This window comes from Portunus trituberculatus, chromosome 39 (genome assembly GCF_017591435.1).
Source record: "Portunus trituberculatus isolate SZX2019 chromosome 39, ASM1759143v1, whole genome shotgun sequence".
NCBI lineage: Eukaryota > Metazoa > Arthropoda > Malacostraca > Decapoda > Portunidae > Portunus > Portunus trituberculatus.
Window position 1 is genome coordinate 2,535,001 of NC_059293.1, and position 22,993 is coordinate 2,557,993.

At 40.2% G+C, this 22,993-nt stretch overlaps 2 protein-coding genes across 3 annotated transcripts in view; one reads left to right on the forward strand and one right to left on the reverse strand.

Moving 5' to 3' along the window:
• LOC123515447 overlaps nucleotides 1–121 on the forward strand; it is a 1,750-nt gene extending 1,629 nt beyond the window's left edge. Inside the window, exon 2 of one of the 2 annotated variants that reach the window (XM_045274015.1) lies at nucleotides 1–121. This exon is cut by the window's left edge and continues 142 nt beyond it. In XM_045274015.1, coding sequence (XP_045129950.1) covers nucleotides 1–121 — 121 coding nt within the window. The other variant, XM_045274016.1, reaches the window with a different exon arrangement.
• Nucleotides 122–3,108: 2,987 nt separating this feature from the next.
• The window catches only part of LOC123515448 (F-box only protein 28-like), a 185,558-nt gene continuing 165,673 nt past the window's right edge, over nucleotides 3,109–22,993 (reverse strand). Inside the window, exon 10 of the mRNA XM_045274021.1 lies at nucleotides 3,109–3,125. The gene's annotated coding sequence lies outside the window, so the exon portion shown is untranslated. The remainder of the gene's footprint in view (nucleotides 3,126–22,993) is intronic.

Here is a 22,993-nt window from a genome sequence, read left to right on the forward strand (position 1 = left end):
CAAGGACTCTCTCCCGGGACACCACGCTGACCACACCTCTTCCCCACTCCTGTACAAGGCAACAGCTCGCCGGTTCGCCCGCTGCTTGAGCTGCTCTGCTTTCCTTTGTGTCCCGGTGTGAGACGGCTACGCTTTCTCTCTCTCTCTCTCTCGAGATAACAGAGAAGAAGAGTTGCCACGAAGAGTTCCCGCGATGGAAGCGGACGTAAACATGCGGGACTCCATCTCTCCGAGCAAGCGTGGGCAGCCTGACACACCCCTGATGACAGCCCAGAAAGGTCCCGCTGCTGCACTGCCCAGGATCATCCCCAAGCCCCGGACGATTACGTTAAGGCCTTGTTCCTGGTTCGAGGTACGGAACTGGGGCGTCTCTTCGCCAACCCGGCCAAGGTATCTCGTGTCCTCCGCGACTCCGCCTTCGGGAAATACATCCTCGAGGGGGGAGACCCGATCCCTAGGGAATGGCTCGTCCCTGATAGTGGCGGTGTGGGCCCACAACCTCCCCAAGACCCCCATGCTACAGTCGTCCTCCTTCACCCTAGGTGAGTGGCCTGTTACCTGCCGTAGAGCAGACCGGGACAGCGGCACTTACCACTACGCCAAGGTGGGGCCCCTGGCGGATGACACCACCTTTGAGGAGGTCCGGGACGGCTTCCGTGTCCTGGAGGGCAATGAGGTGGTGGAACTTACCTGGCTTCCACCCCACAGCCTGCCATGCTTCGCCACAGGGAAGTGGCTTAGACTCAAGGCGAGAGGTTCCCCACCCAGCAAGGTAGCCATCGACCAGCTGGTGTACTACCCACACTCCTTTCTCCTCCCCCTACTGCACTGCCGAGGGTGCCTTATGTTAGGGCACTCCATCAACACCTGCAGGTCCTCGGTCCGCTGTGCCCGCTGCAGTGGTCCCCACCCCTCCCGGAAAGGCGACAAGGACGAGGTATGTGGCAAGCCCTTCTACTGTTTCCAGTGTCGGGGGTTCCCATGGGCCCTGGTCACTCCATTGACCCCACAACCTCCATGCCCAACAGCTATACACCCGCCTGGCGAGTGAAGGCAAACCCCTCCCTGAACTTAACAAGCAGCTGAGGGCAACTCCAGTTGCCTTGACCACAGCGACAGACTCCTACAACAGCCACCCCTTCTCCTACCGTCCCAACCCGCTCAGCTGCTCGGATTGTTGAGCTAGGGTGTTCCTTCGCCTCTGTTGCCACAGGGAACAGGTTTGCTGCTCTCCAAGACCTACCCATTGAAGCTGCTACTGTCGCCCAGGAAGAGGACACCATGCCCACTCCTCACATCCCTACACGACCTGCTATCCATGTCGCCCACCATCGGAGGAAGCCAGATAGGCATTCGGATGTACAGCCTCCTCCACCCACCCCAATACCTGATGCTGAGCCCGGGCTCCTGCCTGTAACGGTTGAGGCTGAGGTCCACCATCCTCCCAGGAATGCTTGCCACCCACTGACACCCCACCATCACCCTCGTCATGCACCTGGCCAGTATTCTAGCTCACCTCCACCTTCTCGACTCTCCTCTCCACCCCAGGACTCCACCATTCCTACAGCCACTGCCAGTACTTCTCCCTCTGTATCTGAGCTCCTCCCCAGCATCCTCGACCTCCTTTGGCATGGCTACCACCTCTACCGGAAAAGAGTGTCTTTCCCGGACATTATCACCACCCTCTGGCACTCTGTCTCCACAATCCTGACTACTCTCTTCCTGTAATGGCCCTCTCCTTTATGTTGTGGAACGCCCGATCCCTTCTCCGCAAAACGCAAGAACTACAATCCCATTTAGGTGACACCCTCCCGTCTGTGGTCGGCATATGTGAGACCTGGCTTCCCCCTCATCTTTCCGGGATACAACATCATCCGCAAAGATCGTGGTCAAGGATGTGGAGGAGGAGTCTTTCTTGCCATCCACGACTCCCTGGTCTCATCGCCTCTCCCTATCCCTCAGTCTCAAGATGGGAGTCTGGAGGTTGTTGCTGCCAAGGTTGGACTCGGTGGTGGCTGGCTCACAGTGGCAGTCTGCTACAATCCTGGGGATGCAGCTGGCCACCGAGAGTTTATGCGCTACTTCTCCACCCTGCAGCCTCCAGTTTACGGACTTTAGATTAAAATCCCCTAAGATAATTGTCTGACTAGTACACCCCCTATTTATCTCATCTATCATAAGGTTGTCTACATCTACTGACTGGTTAGGTGGTCTATAAAAAGCTCCTACTCTAATAACCTTACTTTTGTTTACTCTAACATCCAGCCATAAGGACTCTACTCTGTTATCTACCTTAATACCATTAACCTGACTGGAAATGAAGGATTTTTTTACATAAATAACTACTCCTCCACCTATCCTACCAATTCTCTGGTGTAAATACATAATGTATCCATCTACTTCATATTCTTTCCTATTTTCCCTAAACTTTTCCTCATTTACCCATGCCTCTGTGACACATACAACAGTCCGCTGCTGGCGGCAGCGGGCGCCCACTCCTCACACCAAGCTGCGGTTCTCCGCCTCACCTGCGTCTTCCTGAAGAAGTGTGGACAACTACCCCGCCTGTGATCACCTCACAGGCCATCACCAGGGCGCATAGGATCTGTGAGATCGTCGAAGCCCGAAAACAACAACAATGTCAACAAGGCTGCAAGACAGGCAGGTGTTGTCTGGCTCGAGTCGTGAGTCGTGCGTGCACACACACACTTCACAAGGAACACACTGTGGGACTTCTGAGAAATAAACAGATCAACAAAACCATTATAAATGCTTGAAAGAAACAAAGATATGAGCATTCCCCTTTCATTGCATTTATTACAGGAATGATCTGGTTAAAGATGTACCAAGGACACACACCATAGAAGTTAAGTGTTAAAGAAAGTTTACATCCACTTTGCTTATTTCAATGATTGTTTATTTTATTTTTTTTTTTAAATACTAGGTCATTAAATAACTAGAGGTGATTTTCTGTGTTATCTATGGCTATGAAGTGATTCTCAATTATGGCAAATAGCTATGTACATGAACCATTGCTGCTGGTCATCACCAGTTACCACTCCATTGACTCCAGTGTCTCTGCCGAGACTGCTCGCTCTCTTGTCCTGATCGGGGAAGCCCGCAGTCTATGATAGTGGGGAAGGAGAAGGAAGATGTTTTTATACAGTACAAAGTGCAGGTAAGCTTAAGAAGTGATGCCACATTCTACAAAACATTCTGGACAAACTTGCTAAGATCTTGAGATAAGTTGCTACCCAACCAGGCACTGGACACAAGTCACTCGACTGAGAATTGGCCACACCCGCCTCCCACCTGCACATGCTGGGCATGACCAATTCTCCCCACTGCTCCTGGTGCCCTACACAGCCTGACACCCCAGAACATCTGCTACTGCACTGCCCTGATCACCACTCACACCGTGTGGCCCTCCTCCACTAAGTAGCTGCTTTCCAACCACACAGGCCAACACTGACTGACCTCCTGGGCAGCTCCACAAATCCCACTCAGGCTTTCAAGACTCAACCTCACCAGGACCTTCTTACAAAAAACAAACCAGCTCCACTGCATATAATCTGAACACATCACCACTGCATACTGCACCTTGGGGCACTAGAGGCTGTGACACACAGCCTGCATGGCCCCATCAAATCACCAAGAAGAACAAGAAGAGATAAGTAGCTACGGCCTATGTCCATCCATCACATCCCCAGTTCTTCTTGGGTTTCGAGGAACTCAATATGTTTAGAGCAGTGATTCAGTCTTGCTGCTATAGTGACTTTATTTGTTTCATTTACACACAGACACAACTTTCAGTTAGCTTTGTGACCTCACATGTGACTTGTGGCAACTGTTGCGTACTGTACATACACAGTTAACACAGTTGAACACACCTACCAATGCAGTGTGCTATGTTCTGGTCCACAAATAAATAACTCAACTTTGCTAAGGAAGAGAGCACTATTGTAGAGCCAAACACTACTCTGTTGTGACACATACTTTTCCAGTTTTCATTCTTCACACATCCACAGAGAATCCTGCCACTGATGAATTGGTATCAATTGTTTTTATTTTTTTCTACATATCTATTTATCTATTTATTTTTAAAACCCCTTCGCGCCGGATGTTAAAAAAGCCCGCCTGTATGATATACGGGTGGTAGTGCCACGCTCCCTAGCGCGGGAAACTCGTGCAAGCTTGTCATACTTGTCGTCTTTGTGTATTATGCTGTTATTTTTTAGTCACTATATCGCCTTCGAAGAGGAAAGTGGAGAGAGAGAGAGAGAGAGAGAGAGAGAGAGAGAGAGAGAGAGAGAGAGAGAGAGAGAGAGAGAGAGAGAGAGAGAGAGAGAGCTTATTTGCTAATGAATTAGACACAAGGGACGCATGTAGCTTATCTTTCGAGAGAGAGAGAGAGAGAGAGAGAGAGAGAGAGAGAGAGAGAGAGAGAGAGAGATTTGTTGTTTTTTGTGTGTGTGTGTGTGTGTGTGTGTGTGTGTGTGTGTGTGTGTGTGTGTGTTTACCTAATTGTATTTACCTAATTGTAACATACGGAAAAGAGCTATGCTCGTACTGTCCCGTCTCCATATCTACTAATGTCCAGCTTTTCTTAAAATCATGAATATTCCTTGCGTTGACCACTTCCACGTCTAAACTATTCCATGCTTCCACCCTTCTATGAGGAAGCTATATTTTTCACATCTCTCCTATAAGTGGCCATTTTAGTTTTTCCCATGCCCTCTCGACATTCTTTCATTCCACATACACAGATCTTCCCTATCCATTTTTCCATGCCAATCATCACTCTGTATATTGCTATCAGGTCTCCCCTTTCTCTTCTGTTTTCCAGGGTCGGAAGTTGCATTCTGTTCAGTCTGTCTTCATAAGTCAAATCTCTTAAGTCAGGCACCATTTTTGTTGCAGCCCTCTGTACTTTCTCTAGTTTCCTTATGTGTTTCTTTAAGTTCGGAGCCCACTGTATTGTTGCATATTCAAGCCTTGGTCTTATCATTGCAGTAATTATTTTCTTCATCATTTCTTCATCTAAATATACGAACGCCACTCTTATGTTCCTCAATAAGTTCAATACTTCTCCAATTATTTTGTTTATATGTCTCTCTGGCGATAGGTCATTGGTAATTGTCACCCCAAGGTCTTTTTCTTCATGACTGGTTTTATGTCTTCATTTCCTATCTTGTACATACTCCTGATTCTTCTTTCACTCTTGCCAAACTCTAATTTCTTGCATTTTGTCGTGTTGAACTCCATTTGCCATGTACAGCTCCATTTCCATATTCTGTCCAAGTCTTCCTGGAGTAGTTCGCAATCTTTGTCACATCTCACTTTTCTTAACAATTTTGCATCGTCTGCAAATAGGCTCACATAACTGGACACCCCATCCACCATGTCATTTATGTAGACCGCGAACATTACTGGTGCCAACACTGATCCCTGTGGAACTCCACTCTCCACCAAGCCCCATTCTGATGGTCTGTCCTTAATTATTGTTCTCATTTCTCTTCCTACCAAAAGTCTTCCATCCATTTTAGTAAACTGCCATGCACTCCTCCTACCATTTCAAGTTTCCAGATCAGTCTCCGGTGTGGTACCTTATCAAAGGCCTTTTTTAAATCCAGATATATTCCATCAGCCCAACCATCTCTTTCCTGTATTACATCTATCACCCTCGAATAGTAACATATCAGGTTTGTCGTGCATGAACGCCCTTTTCTAAAACCAAATTGACACTCACAAAGTATGTCATTTTCTCCAAGAAGTCTGTCCATCTATTCTTCACCACCCTCTCACACATCTTAGCTACCACACTTGTAAGTGACACTGGTCTATAGTTCAATGGGTCTCTCTTGTTACCTGATTTATAAATTGGGACAATGTTAGCTCTTTTCCAGTCTTGGGGCACTACACCTTCCCTTAATGAGGCATCAATTACTTCACAAACTTTTTCTGCCAGTTGCTCCTGCATTCTCTTAAAATCCATCCTGATACCCCATCAGGTCCCACAGCTTTTCTCACTTCTAAACTCCCCATCATATTCTTGATCTCCTCCACAGTTACTTGAAACTCCTTCATAATCCCTTTCTGTTCCATTACCAGTGGTTTGTCAAAAGCAGTCTCCTTTGTGAATACCTTCCGAAAGCATCCATTCATAGCCTCTGCCATTTCCTGGGATCCTCACTGCATACTCCATTTACTTCTAAACTTTCAATACTTTCTCTATTTTTGATGTTGTTGTTCACATGTCTGTAAAAAGCCTTGGTTGGTCTTTACATTTATCAATTATATCCTTTTCTTGTTTCTTTCTTTCTTCTCTTCTAATCAACACATATTCATTTCTTGCTCTTTTGTAACTTTCCACTGCTTAATCCGTCTTTTCCTTCTCCACCTCTTCCATGCATCCTCTTTTCTTGTTCTAGCCTTTTCACATCTATCGTTAAACCAGTCCTGCTTTCCAACTTCTCTATGTTGTCTTATTGGTACAAATTTTTCTCACCTTCTTTGTATATTTTTATAAATTCCTTCCACTTTTCATTTGCTCCTTAGCACTCTTGAATTTCATCCAATTTGTCTCTTGAAAGAATTTCTTTAGGTTTCCAAAATCTGTCTTGGCATAATTCCATCTTCCCACTTTATATTCTTCATTTCTTCTAGATTTCTCTTCATCTATCACCTTGAACTCCAAAACTGCATGATCACTCTTTGCTAAAGGGCACTCCACCCTCATCTCCTCAATGACCATTGGCTCTGTACTAAAGACCAAGTCCAGTCTTGACGATGCTCCTCTCCTCCAAACCTAGTATCTTCTTTGACCCACTGAGTTAACACATTTTCCATTGCCAGTGTCAATAGTGTATTTCCCCATGTTGTCTCTGATCCTTCCATTGACCAGTCCTCCCAACACACCTCTTTACAATTAAAATCTCCCATCATTATAGTTCGTTCACAGCCACCCAACATTTCTTCCAGACATGTTCCTGTATCTCTTATCATTTCTTCATATTCCTGTACTGACCATGCATTTGTCTTAGGTGGTACGTACACCACTATGTAGTGCCTCTTTTTCCTTCATTAGTTTCTGCTCTGATCTTTAGCACTTCTGCCTTTCCCATACCTTCTTTCACTTGATCCACCTTTATATCTTTTTAACCAGCAACATCACTCCTCCTCCCATCTTACCTACTCTATTTCTTTTCCAAACATTATATTTCCTTCTCCAACCATCATCAGGTCTTCTCCCTCTCTCAGTTTTGTTTCAGTAAGACCCACAATATCTGGGTTCTTGTCCCTCAAGTAATCGTTGAGTTCTAAAATCCCGATATCACTCCATTTATGTTGGAATACATTACATTCCGCTCATACGTAAGTTTCTTTAGTCCTTTCTTGCTGTACTTTTCTGGGTTATGAACCACTTCCTCAGTCTCATATCCAAGATTCTCCAGAAAAACTCTTTCTTCTCCTCTTCTGTCCTCTCTTCATTTTTTTCAAAGCCTCCTTTCTCAACTCATTTAACATTTCTCTTTCCTTTTCACCGAGATCTCTTCTCAACCAAATCTTCCTTGTTGTTTCCTGCTGGGCTAGCCTCCATGACTTCTCCACCAATTCATCTACATCCTTTTGTGACTTAAGTTTGATTCTTATTGGCCTCATACCTTCTCCTGTGAACTTTCCAATTCTATGGAAGTCCTCTATTTCTTGTACTAGGTCTTTTCCTCCTCCTGCACCACATTAATGATATTATTTATCACCTTTTTATGTTTTCTCTCTCTCCATTTTACTCGGTGTCTTATCCTCCTCCACACCAAATATCACCACACATCTCTTTTTGTCTACAGTTTCCCTCACCAATGTCTCATTTGACTTAATAACCTTCACCACTTTCTCAGCAATCTTCTCTTCTATGATCTGTTGATCTATAATTTCAGCAAGGCCCAAAGTTTTCTCCCAGACTCTTTGATTTCCTTTTCCAGACTTGCAACTTTGTAATTTACCTCCTTTCTTTCCACTTCCTGACTTTTTTTCCATTCAGCCTGCTTCTCCATCACTTTTCCTAAAGATTCTCCACATTTGTCGCAATTCACTTTAATTAACTTAACTTCCTCTTTCAGTACTGCATTTTTTTTCTTCATATCGGCGCACTCTTTCATTACATTGTCATAACTCGTTTCCAGGCCCCATACTTTTCAAACAGTTTTCAATTTTACCTTCCAACTCCAGAATTTTCTTCACATAAACGCTCTTCTCCATTATTCCTTGAAATCCTGTGAAGTCTGATTCATCCTTCGAGTTCACGGCCGCCATGTTGCGCAGATGTAAACAAACTTCAGCTGATGGCTCAAACGCAGGCTACAGTTTATATTCACCTTCCCTGGACATTATTTTGCTAATCAACAGTTAACATGACTATATGGAGACGGGACAAACATTACAAGCTCCTTTCCCATCTTGGTTACTCTTAGGCAATGGTAACTGTAGAATTAGAGATGATTGCTCTGGAGCTCAGCGACCACATCCGCCATCGACGGTGTCCCGTGTGTGTGTGTGTGTGTGTGCGTGTATTTACCTAGTTGTATTTACCTAGTTGTAGTTTTACAGGGCCTGGCCTTTATGCTCGTGTGGTCCCGTCTCCATATCTACACTTATCCAATTTTTCTTTAAAACTATGTACATTCTTTGCTGATACCACTTCCTCACTCAAACTGTTCCAAGTCTCAACACATCTTTGCGGGAAACTAAATTTTTTAACATCTCTCAGACATCGTCCCTTCCTTAGTTTCTTACTATGTGATCTTGTGCTTCTAAAGTCATATTCTTCTCTCAGGATCAGTTTCTCATTATCCACTTCATCCATTCCGTTAATCAATTTATAAACTTGTATCAGATCCTCTCTCTCTTCTCTGCTCCAAGGTTGGTAGATCCATTGCCTTTAGTCTCTCCTCATATGCCATCCCTTTAAATTCTGGAACCATTCTTGTAGCCATTTTTGTAGTCTCTCTAATTTTCTTATGTGTTTCTTTTATGGGAGTCCACACAACTCCTGCATATTCCAATCTAGGTCTTATTTTAGTACTTATCAATTTCTTCATCATTTCCTTGTCCATATAGTGAAATGCTACTCCAATATTCCTTAGCAAATTATACGTCTCTCTGAAAATTCTATCAATATGGCTAACCGGTTGATTATTTTCTTCCATTGTCACTCCCAAGTCCTTTTCCTTTTTTACTTTTTCTAGTTCTACTCCATCTCCCATCTTATAGATTCCCACTGGTCGTCTTTCACTTTTTCCCATTTCCATGACATGGCTTTTGTCCACATTGAATTCCATCTCCCATTTTTTGCTCCATTTCCAGATCTTGTTTAAGTCTTCCTGTAGTATTTCACAATCCTCTTTTTGTTTCGCATCGTCCGCAAACAGATTTATGTAGCTGTTCACTCCCTCTGGCATGTCATTTATATATACGAGAAAAAGTATTGGTGCCAATACTGACCCCTGTGGCACTCCGCTGTCTACTGTTCTCCACTTGGACTTCATATCTTTAACTATCGTCCTTATTTCTCTCCCCCTTAAGTAATTCTTCATCCATCTCAATGTGCTTCCTTTTAAGCCACCCTTCTCCTCTAACTTCCATAGTAATCTTTCATGTGGCACTTTATCAAAAGCCTTTTTTAGATCTAAATAAATACAGTCAACCCATCCTCTCTCTCTTGTACTTTATCAACTATTCTAGAGTAGAAACTCAATAAATTTGTCACACATGACCGACCTTTTCTAAAACCAAATTGGCTATTTGATAATATTTTGTTGTCTTCAAGAAACTCGATCCATTGCTTCTTTATTACTTTTCACACATCTTGCATATTACACTAGTTAGTGATACCGGCCTGTAATTTAAAGGTTCTTCCTTCCTTCCGCTCTTATATATGGGAACCACCTCAGCTCTTTTCCACTCCACTGGCACTGTTCCATTTTCTATTGAGCATTTTATGATGTTGTATATTGGACTTGCTAGTTCTTCCCTACATTCTTTCAGTATTCTGCCTGAGACTTCATCCGGTCCCATTGCCTTTTCCTCATCCAATTCCGTCATCAACTTTTTATTTCAAGCTTGGTTACTTTAATCTCTTTCATATAGACAGTCTCTCTATTACCCTGTGGTCTTTCAAATTTGGATTCCTTAGTAAAGACCTCATGAAATTTACTATTTAACAGTTCTGCCATACTTTTGGGTCTTCCACCATTCCGTTTTCTCCTTTTAACCTTTCTATTGTTTCTTTTTGTCTTATTTTTCCATTTATGAATCTGTAGAACAATTTTGGTTGTTCCTTACATTTTCGACAATGTCCTTTTCATAGTTCTTTTCTTCTTCCTTTCTCACCTTAGCATATTCATTTCTTGCTGTTTTGAAGTTTTCCTTATTTTCTGGATTTCTGTTTCTTCTCCACCTTTTCCATGCTCCATCTCGTTTCTCCTTTGCCCTAGCACATCTTGCATTAAACCAATCTTTCTTTCCTTCTTCTTTAGGTCTATATTTCGGAACATATTCCTGACCCCAGTTTTGTATATTTCCAAAAATAAGTTATATTTCTCTTGAACCGTTAATGAGTTTTCCATCTCCTCCCAGTTTACGTTTTAAAATAGTTCTTGAGATTCTCAATATCAGCCTTTCTGTAATTTAATCGGTCTCCTTTGTATGATTCATCTCTATCTTCCTTTCCTTCTTCTATATCCATCTCTAATATTACATGGTCACTCTTTCCCAATGGGCACTTGTATCTTATATCATCGTTAATTGGTATATCCCTTGTAAAAACTAGGTCTAATCTTGCCGGCTCATCGTTTCCTCTGAATCTTGTGTTTTCCTTTACTCTTTGGACCATCAAATTATCTATCATTAGGTTCAGGAATCTATCTCCCCAGGCATCTTCCCCCATACCACTTTCATAATTTTCCCAGTCTACCTCCTTACAGTTGAAATCTCCTATCAATATCACTTTTCTCCTTTCCTTAATGATTCTTGTAAGACTCCTTATTGTGTCATCTATCATGTCTCTATATTCTTGGTTAGTCCATGAGTTTGTTTTGGTGGCACATATGTTCCAATGATTGTTAACTCCTTTTTGTTAATATGCATCTTAACATACAGTATTTCTGATTTTCCTTCCCCAAACTCCACTTGATTTACCACTATCTCCTTCCTTAACATCATCATGACTCCTCCTCCTCCTTTACCCACTCTGTCTCTCCTCCATATATTATACCTTTTATCTATGTCTATTTTTTATTGCCTCATTTAACTTTGTTTCCACCAGGCATACAATATCTGGTTCTTCTTTCTTTATGTAATCTCTTAATTCTAATTTACTAGATAAAATCCCATCTATGTTTGTATACATCATTTTAATCTCTTGTTCTTATCATTTTAGTTAAACTTGCTCCATTCTTTTCTCTTCTTTCTCTTTTATATACCATTTCCTTATCCTGTCTCCTATAATTCTCCAAAAATGCCTTCTTCTCCTCCTCTGACCTTTCATTATTTTTTCTCTTGCTTCTGCCACCAGTTCATTGTGTCTCTTCCTTTCCTCCTCGTTTCTATTTTTCTTTATATATATATATATCTTTGCAACCTTCTGTTTCTCTGAGTTTCGTTTTCTATATAGTACTTCTTCTGCTGCTGCTTGTGATTTTAGTAATATCTTAATTGGTCTCACTGTTCCTTCTTGATATGGTCCCATTCTATGGATTTCTTCTACTTCCTCTTCTAAGTTCTGTCTATCCTCGTCATTCAGATGTTTTAGTAGGTCTTTTACTGATTTCATTTCGTCTTTTTCCCTTCTTGGTCTATATTTAACATTTTTTTCTTTCAGTCCAAAAATAATTACACTTCTTTTTTTTCGCAATTTCTCTTACTAAATTTTCTTTTTTCTTGAGGACTCCTATCATTTTGCTTGTCATATTTTCATCTCTTTCTTTTAACTGTTCTTGAAATACTTCTTGAAATGATTCCTTGTCTTTCTTATCTTGGATTCTCCATGCTTGTACTTCTTTTTTAATCACGTCTTGTACTCTTTCTTCTTCTTTGTTAACTAGATCTTTTAGCTTCTCTTTTTCTTTCTCGGCTTTACCGAGTCCTTCTTCCATCAATTTCTTATAGTTCGCTATTTGGACTTTTAATTCTTCATTTTCGGTTCTTAGCCTAGTTTCGTTTTCTTCCACTCTTTTATCCTTTCTTTCAATTTCTGGAGCTCTTTATCCTGTTCTTCATTCTCTTTCATTCCCATACTCTCCTTTATCAATTTATCTAATTTACGTTCGATAGTTAAGACTCTATCAAATAGTGAAGTTTGCGCCGTATCAAAGCCTTCAAATTCTCTTTCTCCCTCACCAACATTGTCATCATCAGCTTTCATTCTTTCTCTTGTCACATACCTGCATTTAGATGGAATATCTTTCTCACTCATTATTATTTAACACTGTATTCATGAAAGGAAAAATGAGTCCACACTTATCGCCCAGGCCACTGTAAACCCAAACAAAGGTAGTGAAGATCAGCTGATTCTCGGGAGCGACGGTATCGCGTCCTTCCTCTCTGTCTCGTCTGTCTCTCTCTCTCTCTGTGTGTGTGTGTGTGTGTGTGTGTGTGTGTGTATTTACCTAATTGTATTTACCTAATTGTAACATACGGGAAAAGAGCTATGCTCGTGTTGTCCCGTCTCCATATCTATTAATGTCCAGCTTTTTCTTAAAATCATGAATATTCCTTGCGTTGACCACTTCCACGTCTAAACTATTCCATGCTTCCACCCTTCTATGAGGAAGCTATATTTTCACATCTCTCCTATAAGTGGCCATTTTAGTTTTTCCCATGCCCTCTCGACATTCTTCATTCCACATACACAGATCTTCCCTATCCATTTTTCCATGCCAATCATCACTCTGTATATTGCTATCAGGTCTCCCCTTTCTCTTCTGTTTTCCAGGGTTGGAAGTTGCATTCTTTTCAGTCTGTCTTCATAAGTCAAATCTCTTAAGTCAGGCACCATTTTCGTTGCAGCCCTCTGTACTTTCTCTAGTTTCCTTATGTGTTTCTTTAAGTTCGGAGCCCACTGTATTGTTGCATATTCAAGCCTCGGTCTTATCATTGCAGTAATTATTTTCTTCATCATTTCTTCATCTAGATATACGAACGCCACTCTTATGTTCCTCAATAAGTTCAATACTTCTCCAATTATTTTGTTTATATGTCTCTCTGGCGATAGGTCATTGGTAATTGTCACCCCAAGGTCTTTTCTTCATGACTGGTTTTATGTCTTCATTTCCTATCTTGTACATACTCCTGATTCTTCTTTCACTCTTGCCAAACTCTATTTTCTTGCATTTTGTCGTGTTGAACTCCATTTGCCATGTACAGCTCCATTTCCATATTCTGTCCAAGTCTTCCTGGAGTAGTTCGCAATCTTTGTCACATCTCACTTTTCGTAACAATTTTGCATCGTCTGCAAATAGGCTCACATAACTGGACACCCCATCCACCATGTCATTTATGTAGACTGCGAACATTACTGGTGCCAACACTGATCCCTGTGGAACTCCACTCTCCACCAATCCCCATTCTGATGGTCTGTCCTTAATTATTGTTCTCATTTCTCTTCCTACCAAAAGTCTTCCATCCATTTTAGTAAACTGCCATGCACTCCTCCTACCATTTCAAGTTTCCAGATCAGTCTCTGGTGTGGTACCTTATCAAAGGCCTTTTTTAAATCCAGATATATTCCATCAGCCCAACCATCTCTTTCCTGTATTACATCTATCACCCTCGAATAGTAACATATCAGGTTTGTCGTGCATGAACGCCCTTTCCTAAAACCAAATTGACACTCACAAAGTATGTCATTTTCTCCAAGAAGTCTGTCCATCTAGTCTTCACCACCCTCTCACACATCTTAGCTACCACACTTGTAAGTGACACTGGTCTATAGTTCAATGGGTCTCTCTTGTTACCTGATTTATAGATTGGGACAATGTTAGCTCTTTTCCAGTCTTGGGGCACTACGCCTTCCCTTAATGAGGCATCAATTACTTCACAAACTTTTTCTGCCAATTGCTCCTGCATTCTCTTAAAATCCATCCTGATACCCCATCAGGTCCCACAGCTTTTCTCACTTCTAAACTCCCCATCATGTTCTTGATCTCCTCCACCGTTACTTGAAACTCCTTCATAATCCCTTTCTGTTCCATTACCAGTGGTTTGTCAAAAGCAGTCTCCTTTGTGAATACCTTCCGAAAGCATCCATTCATAGCCTCTGCCATTTCCTGGGATCTTCACTGTATACTCCATTTACTTCTAAACTTTCAATACTTTCTCTATTTTTGATGTTGTTGTTCACATGTCTGTAAAAAAGCCTTGGTTGGTCTTTACATTTATCAATTATATCCTTTTCTTGTTTCTTTCTTTCTTCTCTTCTAATCAACACATATTCATTTCTTGCTCTTTTGTAACTTTCCACTGCTTAATCCGTCTTTTCCTTCTCCACCTCTTCCATGCATCCTCTTTTCTTGTTCTAGCCTTTTCACATCTATCGTTAAACCAGTCCTGCTTTCCAACTTCTCTATGTTGTCTTATTGGTACAAATTTTTCTCACCTTCTTTGTATATTTTATAAATTCCTTCCACTTTTCATTTGCTCCTTAGCACTCTTGAATTTCATCCAATTTGTCTCTTGAAAGAATTTCTTTAGGTTTCCAAAATCTGTCTTGGCATAATTCCATCTTCCCACTTTATATTCTTCATTTCTTCTAGATTTCTCTTCGTCTATCACCTTGAACTCCAAAACTGCATGATCACTCTTTGCTAAAGGGCACTCCACCCTCATCTCCTCAATGACCATTGGCTCTGTACTAAAGACCAAGTCCAGTCTTGACGATGCTCCCTCTCCTCCAAACCTAGTATCTTCTTTGACCCACTGAGTTAACACATTTTCCATTGCCAGTGTCAATAGTGTATTTCCCATGTTGTCTCTGATCCTTCCATTGACCAGTCCTCCCAACACACCTCTTTACAATTAAAATCTCCCATCATTATAGTTCGTTCACAGCCACCCAACATTTCTTCCAGACATGTTCCTGTATCACTGTTTGATCTGCTGCAGTCTCTGACGAGACAGCCAGACGTTACCCACGGAACAGCTCAGAGCTTATTATTTCCGATCTTCGGATAGGCCTGAGACCAGGCACACACACACACCGGGACAACAAGGTCACAACTCCTCGATTTATATGTACCTACCCACTGCTAGGTGAACACTACGTGAAAGAGACACACCCAAATATCTCCATCCGGCCAATCGAACCTCGGTCCTCTGGCTTGTGAAGCCAGCGCTCTAACCACTGAGCTACCTGTGTGTGTGTGTGTGTCTGTGTGTTTTCACGAATGTTACAAGGCGGGACGCATGTAACTTATCTTTCGAAAAAAGGAGATATCAGGAGAGAGAGAGAGAGAGAGAGAGAGAGAGAGAGAGAGAGAGAGAGAGAGAGAGAGAGAGATAACAGTCTATGCCATTTAATTTTAGACACAACGGGACACATGTAGCTTATCTTTAGTGATTGGTGGAGACAAGGATGGTAGCACTAATTTCAAGGACAGCATACTGTAGTTTATCCAACACACTATCAGGACAACTGAACTGAAAGCTCAGAAAAGAAATATGACGTCTACATAGGCGTCACCGTATTTGCTACTGGGGCTTCATGACGCCCACATAGGCGTCACCGTATTGAAGGGGTTAAACATTTGTTTGTTTGCTTGTTTGATTTCTTTGAAAGTTGTTGCAGTTCTTTATTCAGTTTTGTGAATTTTGTCAATATGTGTAGCCTTTTTAATAGTCACCTTTACCCATACTTAGTTTTATAAGTGTTACCTTCTGGGACAGTCATGTTGCCTTCATTAAGGACACACAAACACAGTTAACTCCTACATTGCCCAATGTGTGCCTTTATCTCAGAATTATAGTCACAACCTTTATGATGGAGTCTCCTGCCAGTGATGAATTACTGTTTCCATTATTGTCCATTACTTACAGATTCCTACACATGGTTATGCAGCAACATGAAACAACAATGTATCTCTTAAAGATATCACAGTTAACATGCTTTGAATGTTGCCTTGAGTATGTGTGTGTGTGTGTGTCCAGTTACTGCAAGAGGTCCAATCAAAACTCATTTTTTCCTGTCTCCACATCTACATTTGCCCAGTTTCTTCTAGGTATGTGTAGCTAGGTACACTGTCTGCCATAACCACACCTTCACTTGAGTCACTCCAGCAGACCTCTATAGTATAGCCCACTGCCTCAAAGCAGGAAGCTACATTTCTTGACTCACCAGAACGCACACTCTTGCTCTGCTCTTATTTGTGTGTTCTCTTTACATCTCCTCACTTCCTCCACTTGTAGCTCCAAGTTTTATCTGCCTACCTTCTCCATGCAGTTTACTAGTTTGTACATCACTATCAGCTAGGTCTCTTCTTTCAGTCTCTTATAATTTAGATTCCTCAGATCTCTGGACTCTTCTTAATTGTGTCGTTTCTCTATTCTTTCTAACTTCTTTATATGTAGCCTACATACGTTTCCTCCAATGTGGATACTGAAGCCCTTACCACTGCTCCACATTCCAACTTAGGTTGCATCATGTTAGTTATTATTTTCTTGATCATATCATTGTTTGAGTAATTAAATGCCAGCCTTATATTTGCTGACATCCTGTTATGTGGAACCCAATATTGCAGTTCTGTGCTTTGTTGGAGACAGGCTGTCTTCATTAATCACTCTTAACTTTCCTTCCTTGTCTTTCTTTAGTGCCTCTTCTTCCATCCTATATTCACGGGAAGACCTCATTTTGCTCTCTCCCATTTCCAATACATGACTTATTTTTAACCGAGTTGTTTCCATCTTTGGCTTTATGCATGAGTCTAATCCATATCCCTTTTTAACTCATTGCGCTCCTCTTGGCTTCTTATGATTCCTAATATCTAGTGTCCTAGTTGTACATTACAAGGTTCAAGTAGGGCTCATAATGTCCTATCTCCATAGCTATATTTACATCTATATTTATCTACCTTTTCTTTAAATATGTGTATGTTGGTTACTATAACAACCTCCTCACTCAAGCTATTCCAAATATTCAGTTTTGTGTGGAAAACTATCCTTTTTTTATGTCCCTTGACCACTGACTCCATAATCTTTTTTTAGTGTCCTCTCATCCATCTTGTCCCTTTGATCAAACCAGATCTTGTCTTTTTTGTACATCATTAGTAACCCTTAAATGAGAACATGACTCCACCTGGAGTCACTAGTTAGTGGTTTTGAAAAAGTGTGCCATTTTTCACACACCTGGCTCCAAGTTCTATGGGTTTGAGTTGAGTGTCTGTTTGTCATCAGATCTAGAGAAGGACAGCCAGGCTCCTTGCTGGCGATGCTTTTTCCTTCCTAGGTATATGCTGTGATGCCAGGTGGACCCACAAAGTCCATTTATCAAATATTAACTCATGAACATATGTAGGGAGAAAACATTGTTTATGGGCCTGTATATGTGATGTATAGAGCCGTAGTACCTCTAATTCATGCTAAATATGTTCGCTGGGATTTGATAAAGAGTCCTGCTACAGTTGTTCTCTCGTTCTACATATGTGTAATAGTTTTTATTATTTTTTCTTCTGGTTTCTTTCATAGGTAAATTTGACACGTCGCATCCATGTGGATTGTCTGATGAGAGTATTAACACAGCAGCTGTTGGCTGAGGAAACTGTAGATCTCCCTGGTGGAATAACATTCACTGAAGCCTATGAGTCAGTCACAGCTGACTTAGTTATTTATAGAAAATCACATTTTCTGGAATCACCTTTCCTTTGTTCAGAGCACCATAATTGGCATGGAGAGCAAACAATTTATGGATAACTTTGAAATAATGGTGTTAGTAATATGTTCAGGCAAAAGTTATCATGATAAACCATGTTGTGGGTATGCAAGTTCTGTTTATTTGTTTATTTACCTGTTTGTTTATCAAAGGAGAAACAAAATTGTTTATTTTCATTTGGTCAGAGCACCACAGTTGTGAAGCAAATTAGGAATTATACACTATACTTCTTAGAAACACCAACCATTTTAGTTTGAGAATTTTCAATTTTCTAACTTTTATTTACAAACAATTCCTATTTATACACTACATATATGGAAAAATCACTTTTTTTTTATGAAAATTAAATATGAACAGAAATTTGTATGTTCTTACTTTCATCGTCCAACAAGATGTTTTCTTTTCAAATCTGATCAAGTGTAACTCAATAAAAAATTATTCATATATATATATATATATATATATATATATATATATATATATATATATATATATATATATATATATATATATATATATATATATATATATATATATATATATATATATATATATATATATATATATATATATATATATATATTACAGTGGGTCCAAATGGAGTCGGGACACAATTAGTGTGAATGAAATTGGGCATTCCCATTTAAGGATTAAATCTCCTCTTTCTCTTCTCTTTTGTAGAGTTGACAATCCCTTTCCTTCAATATTGCTTCATAGGTTAGATTGTTCAGTTCCAGTGCCATCTTTGTAGCTATCCTTTGAATCCTTTCCAACTTCTTGATATCTTTCTTCATATGGAGAGACCCCACCACTGCTGCATATTCCAGCCTGAATTGTATCATGATGGTTATGATCTTTACCATACTTTTGTCCATGTAATGAAACAGCACCCTGATATATTCTGTAACATCTTGTACATCAAGCCAAATATCCCACTTGTGTATCTTTCTTGGGTTAAGGTATCTGAAACAAACTCACAGATCTCTTTCTTCCTTCATCTTCCTTATGATTTTCTCCTGCATTTTATAGTCTCATGCAGGTCTTATCCTACTCTTATCCATTTTTTTTTTTTTTTTGTATATGAGTGTATTTACCTATTTGTGTATTACAGGGACCGAGCTAAACTCTGTGTCCTGCCTCCTTGGCCACTCCTGTCATTATCTCTCTTTCATCTAATTGACACACTGCATCAACGACATCACTGCTCAGTTTATTCCACTTATCAATACTACGATGCGGGAAACTGTACTTTCTCACGTCATTTAGACAGATGTCTTTTATTAGTTTTTTTCCATGTCCTCGGAGATGATTACTTGTGGTCACCTTTATCAACTCTCTGTCCGATATGTCAATCTTGTTCACCAATTTATACATAGTTATCATGTCTCCCCTTGTTCTTTTTCTCCTCTAATGTGGTTAGCCCCAGTTCCCTCAGCCTTTCCTCATAGTCTAACTCCCTGAGTCCTGGTACCATCCTTGTTGCCAGCCTCTGTACCCTTTCCACCTTCTTCACATTTTTCTTCATATGCGGTGACCAGACGCAAGCTGCATATTCTAACTGGTCTTATTAAAGTGCATAGTATCTTCTACATCATTCCTTCATCTAGGTAGTGGAATGCAAGACCAATATTTTGAAGCATGTTATATGTTTTCCAAAATATCTTGTTAATGTGTTTCTCCGGTGACAGAGTGTTTTGCACGGTTACGAGTACTCCCAAGTCTTTCTCCTCATTGGTCTCTTCAATTTTCTCATCACCCAGCCTGTAATCCTTGTTTGGTCTGTATCTACTTCTTCCCATTTTCATAACATGGCTCTTGTTTATATTAAATTCCATCTGCCACTCTTTCCTCCACTCATATATTTCATCAAGATCTTCCTGTAACTTGTTACAATCTTCCACATTTTTTACTCTCCTCATAATTTTAGTATCGTCTGCAAACATATTCATGTAACTGTCAATTCCTACTGGCATATCATTAACATAAATCAAAAACATGATGGGACCAAGCACTGACCCTTGTGGAACTCCACTGGTTACTTTTTTCCACTCTGACTTCTTTCCTTTCACCACTGTTTGCATTTCTCTTCCCACTAAGTAATTTTCCATCCATTTTGCTAGTTATCACTTACTCCTCCAATCTTCTTTAAGTTTCCACATCAGTTTATTGTGTGGTACTTTATCAAAGGATTTTCTCAAGTCCAGGTAAATAGCATCTACCCATCCCTCTCTATGTTGTGTATGTGTGTGTGTGTGTATTAACCCAGTTGTATTGTACAGCATTCTCCATTTATCCAATTTTCTTTAAAGTTATGCACATTATGTGCTGTAACAATTTCATCACTCAATGCATTCCACTTTTCCACCATTCTATAGCTATGTGGAAACTGTATTTTCCAATATCCTTTACACACTGCCTCATCCTAATCTTCGTTACATGTCCTCTAGTCCTTCCAGCTTCTTCTGTCACCAGCACCAGGTCTTCCTTGTGTATCTTTTATCTTTTCAATGCCATTTACTATTTTATACATTGTTATCAAGTCTCCTCGTTCTCTTCTATCATGTAAAGTTGACAGTCCCATTTCCTTCAGCCTTTCCTCATATGTTAGGTCCTTTAGGTCCTTTAGTTCTGGTACCATCTTCTGGATCTGTTCTAATCTTCTTATATCTTTTTTCAAGCTTGGTGATCACGCCACTGCTGCATATTCCATCTTTCGATATATCATGCTCGTAATGATTTTTTCATCATATGTTTGTCCATGTATTGAAATGTTACTCTAATATTAGTCAACATTTTATATGCTAATCCAAACATCTTACTTATGTGTTTTTCATGGTTCAGATTTTCTTGTATAACAACTCCCAGATCTTTTTCTTCTTTAGTTCTCATTATTTGTTCCTCTCCCATCAGATAGTTCCATACCGGTCTTCGCTTACTATTTCCTAATTCCACTACGTGACATTTCTTGGCTTTGAACACTAACTTCCATTTCTTACTTCACTCATAAATTTTGTTTATATCTTCCTGCAGCAGCAAACTTTCTTCTCGAGTTTTGATTACTCTTAGCAATTTTGAATCATCAGCAAACAAATTAATGTAACTGGTCACCCCATTTTGTATGTCATTTACATATATCTTGAACCTAATGGGGGCTGACACTGACCCTTGTGGCACTCCACTTGTTACTTTATCCCAAGATGAATATGTATCTCTGATCACAGTTCTCATCTCTCTGTCTTTCAAGTAATCCCTAAAGTTCCTCTCAGTCCTCCTATGCTCTCTAACTTCCAAAGTAGTCTGCCATGAGGGACTTTAGCAAAAGCTTTTTTTTTATGTCCAGGTATATTGTGTCCCCACATCCATTTCTGCTCTCCAGTCTTTCTATTACTCATGAGTAGAAATTGAATAAGTTCAACACACATGACCTTCCTGTCCTAAACCTAAATTGTATGTTCAATATAACTTGTTCTTCTTCCAGATGTTTAACCCATTTTTCTTTGATATCAATTTCACATACAGTATCTTCCCCACAACACTTGTACGTGACACTGGTCTGTAATTTAATGGCACAGTTGTCTTTCCTCCTTTGAATGTCAGTATTACCTTGGCTCTCTTCCATTCCAGTGGTGCTCTCCCTTCTTTTAATGAACTTGTAACCATTTCCCAAACTGGATCTAGTATTCCTTTAGTGCCCAGTCTGATACACCATCCTGCCCTATTGCTTTTCTGACATCCAAATTATATAGTAGTCTTCCAATATCTTTGTGCACTATAATTTCCTACAGTCCTCGGCAACACAATGTCCTATTTGGTTCTGTAAATTCCTCTTCTTAAGTGAACACAGTTTTGAAGTTCTCATTCATTATTTCACTCATCTCTTTTACTGTTTGGTATGTCTTTCCTCCTTTAATTATTTTTCTATTGTTTCCTTATTCTTCATCTTACCATTTATAAACTTGTAGAAAAGCTTGGGTTCACCTTTGCTTTTTTTGCACCACATCTTTCTCAAAGTTTCTTTCTTCCTCTGTTCTTACTCTAATACATTTGTTTCTCACATCCTCATACTGCTGTCAGCTGCTTTCATTTCTCTGCTTTTTGAGTTTCTTCCAAGCTTTATCTTTTTTCCTTTTTACCTTCTATACATCTGTCATTGTACCAAGCATGTATACCTTTCTTTACTCTATAGATAGGTAAATATTTCTTCACTCCTTTGTTATATTTCTGTAGGAATATTTCATATTTCCCCTGTACTGTCCCTCCATTCAACATCAGCAAAAAATGTCCTTAACTTTTCAAAATTGCTGTTGTATAATTTAATCTCTTTTTTGTAGTCTTTGCTGTATCTTATCCTGTCCTCTTCCTGCATTTCCAATATTGTTACATGATCACTTCTTCCATTTGGACTAAGGTATTGTATGCTGGGCCCTTTAGGAGGCTCTAGGTTCATTGTGAATACTAAGTCAAGCAACGATGGTTCTTCTTCCCCTCTGTGCTGTGTTAATTCTTCTACCCACTGATGCATTGTATTTACCATAGTCAACTGTACCTCCTTACTTCACAATCCAGCATTACCTATTATTTCCATTTCTCTCCAGTTTACTCTTTTACAGTTAAAGTTTCCTACTAAAAGTATTTTTCCATCTTATCATATTATGTAGGCACTTAATCACCTCTCTTTGCATTTCCTTATGTTCTTCAGTTCTCTCTGTATTTGTCTTAGGTAGCACATATGTAACTATGATTTTCCTTTTTTTCAATTCCTGTCTTGATTGTTACTCCCACTACTTCCACCATGCCATCACCATATTGCACTTCCTCCACACATATATTATCATGAACCATTATTAGCACTCTTCTTCCCCTTTTTCCCTTCCTGTCTCTTCTCCAGCTATTATATCCTTCTTTAACATGTTACCCGCGTTGTGGTACACCGGTGTACCAATGATTATATTTTTTCACGGGGAAGTGGTACACTGGTGGCACAATTAAGATTAAGCAAAAGAATATATTTATAGATTTTTTTCTCATCTGTAAATAATGATTGGTTATTTCTCAGCGTTTCCTACAGTAGCAAAG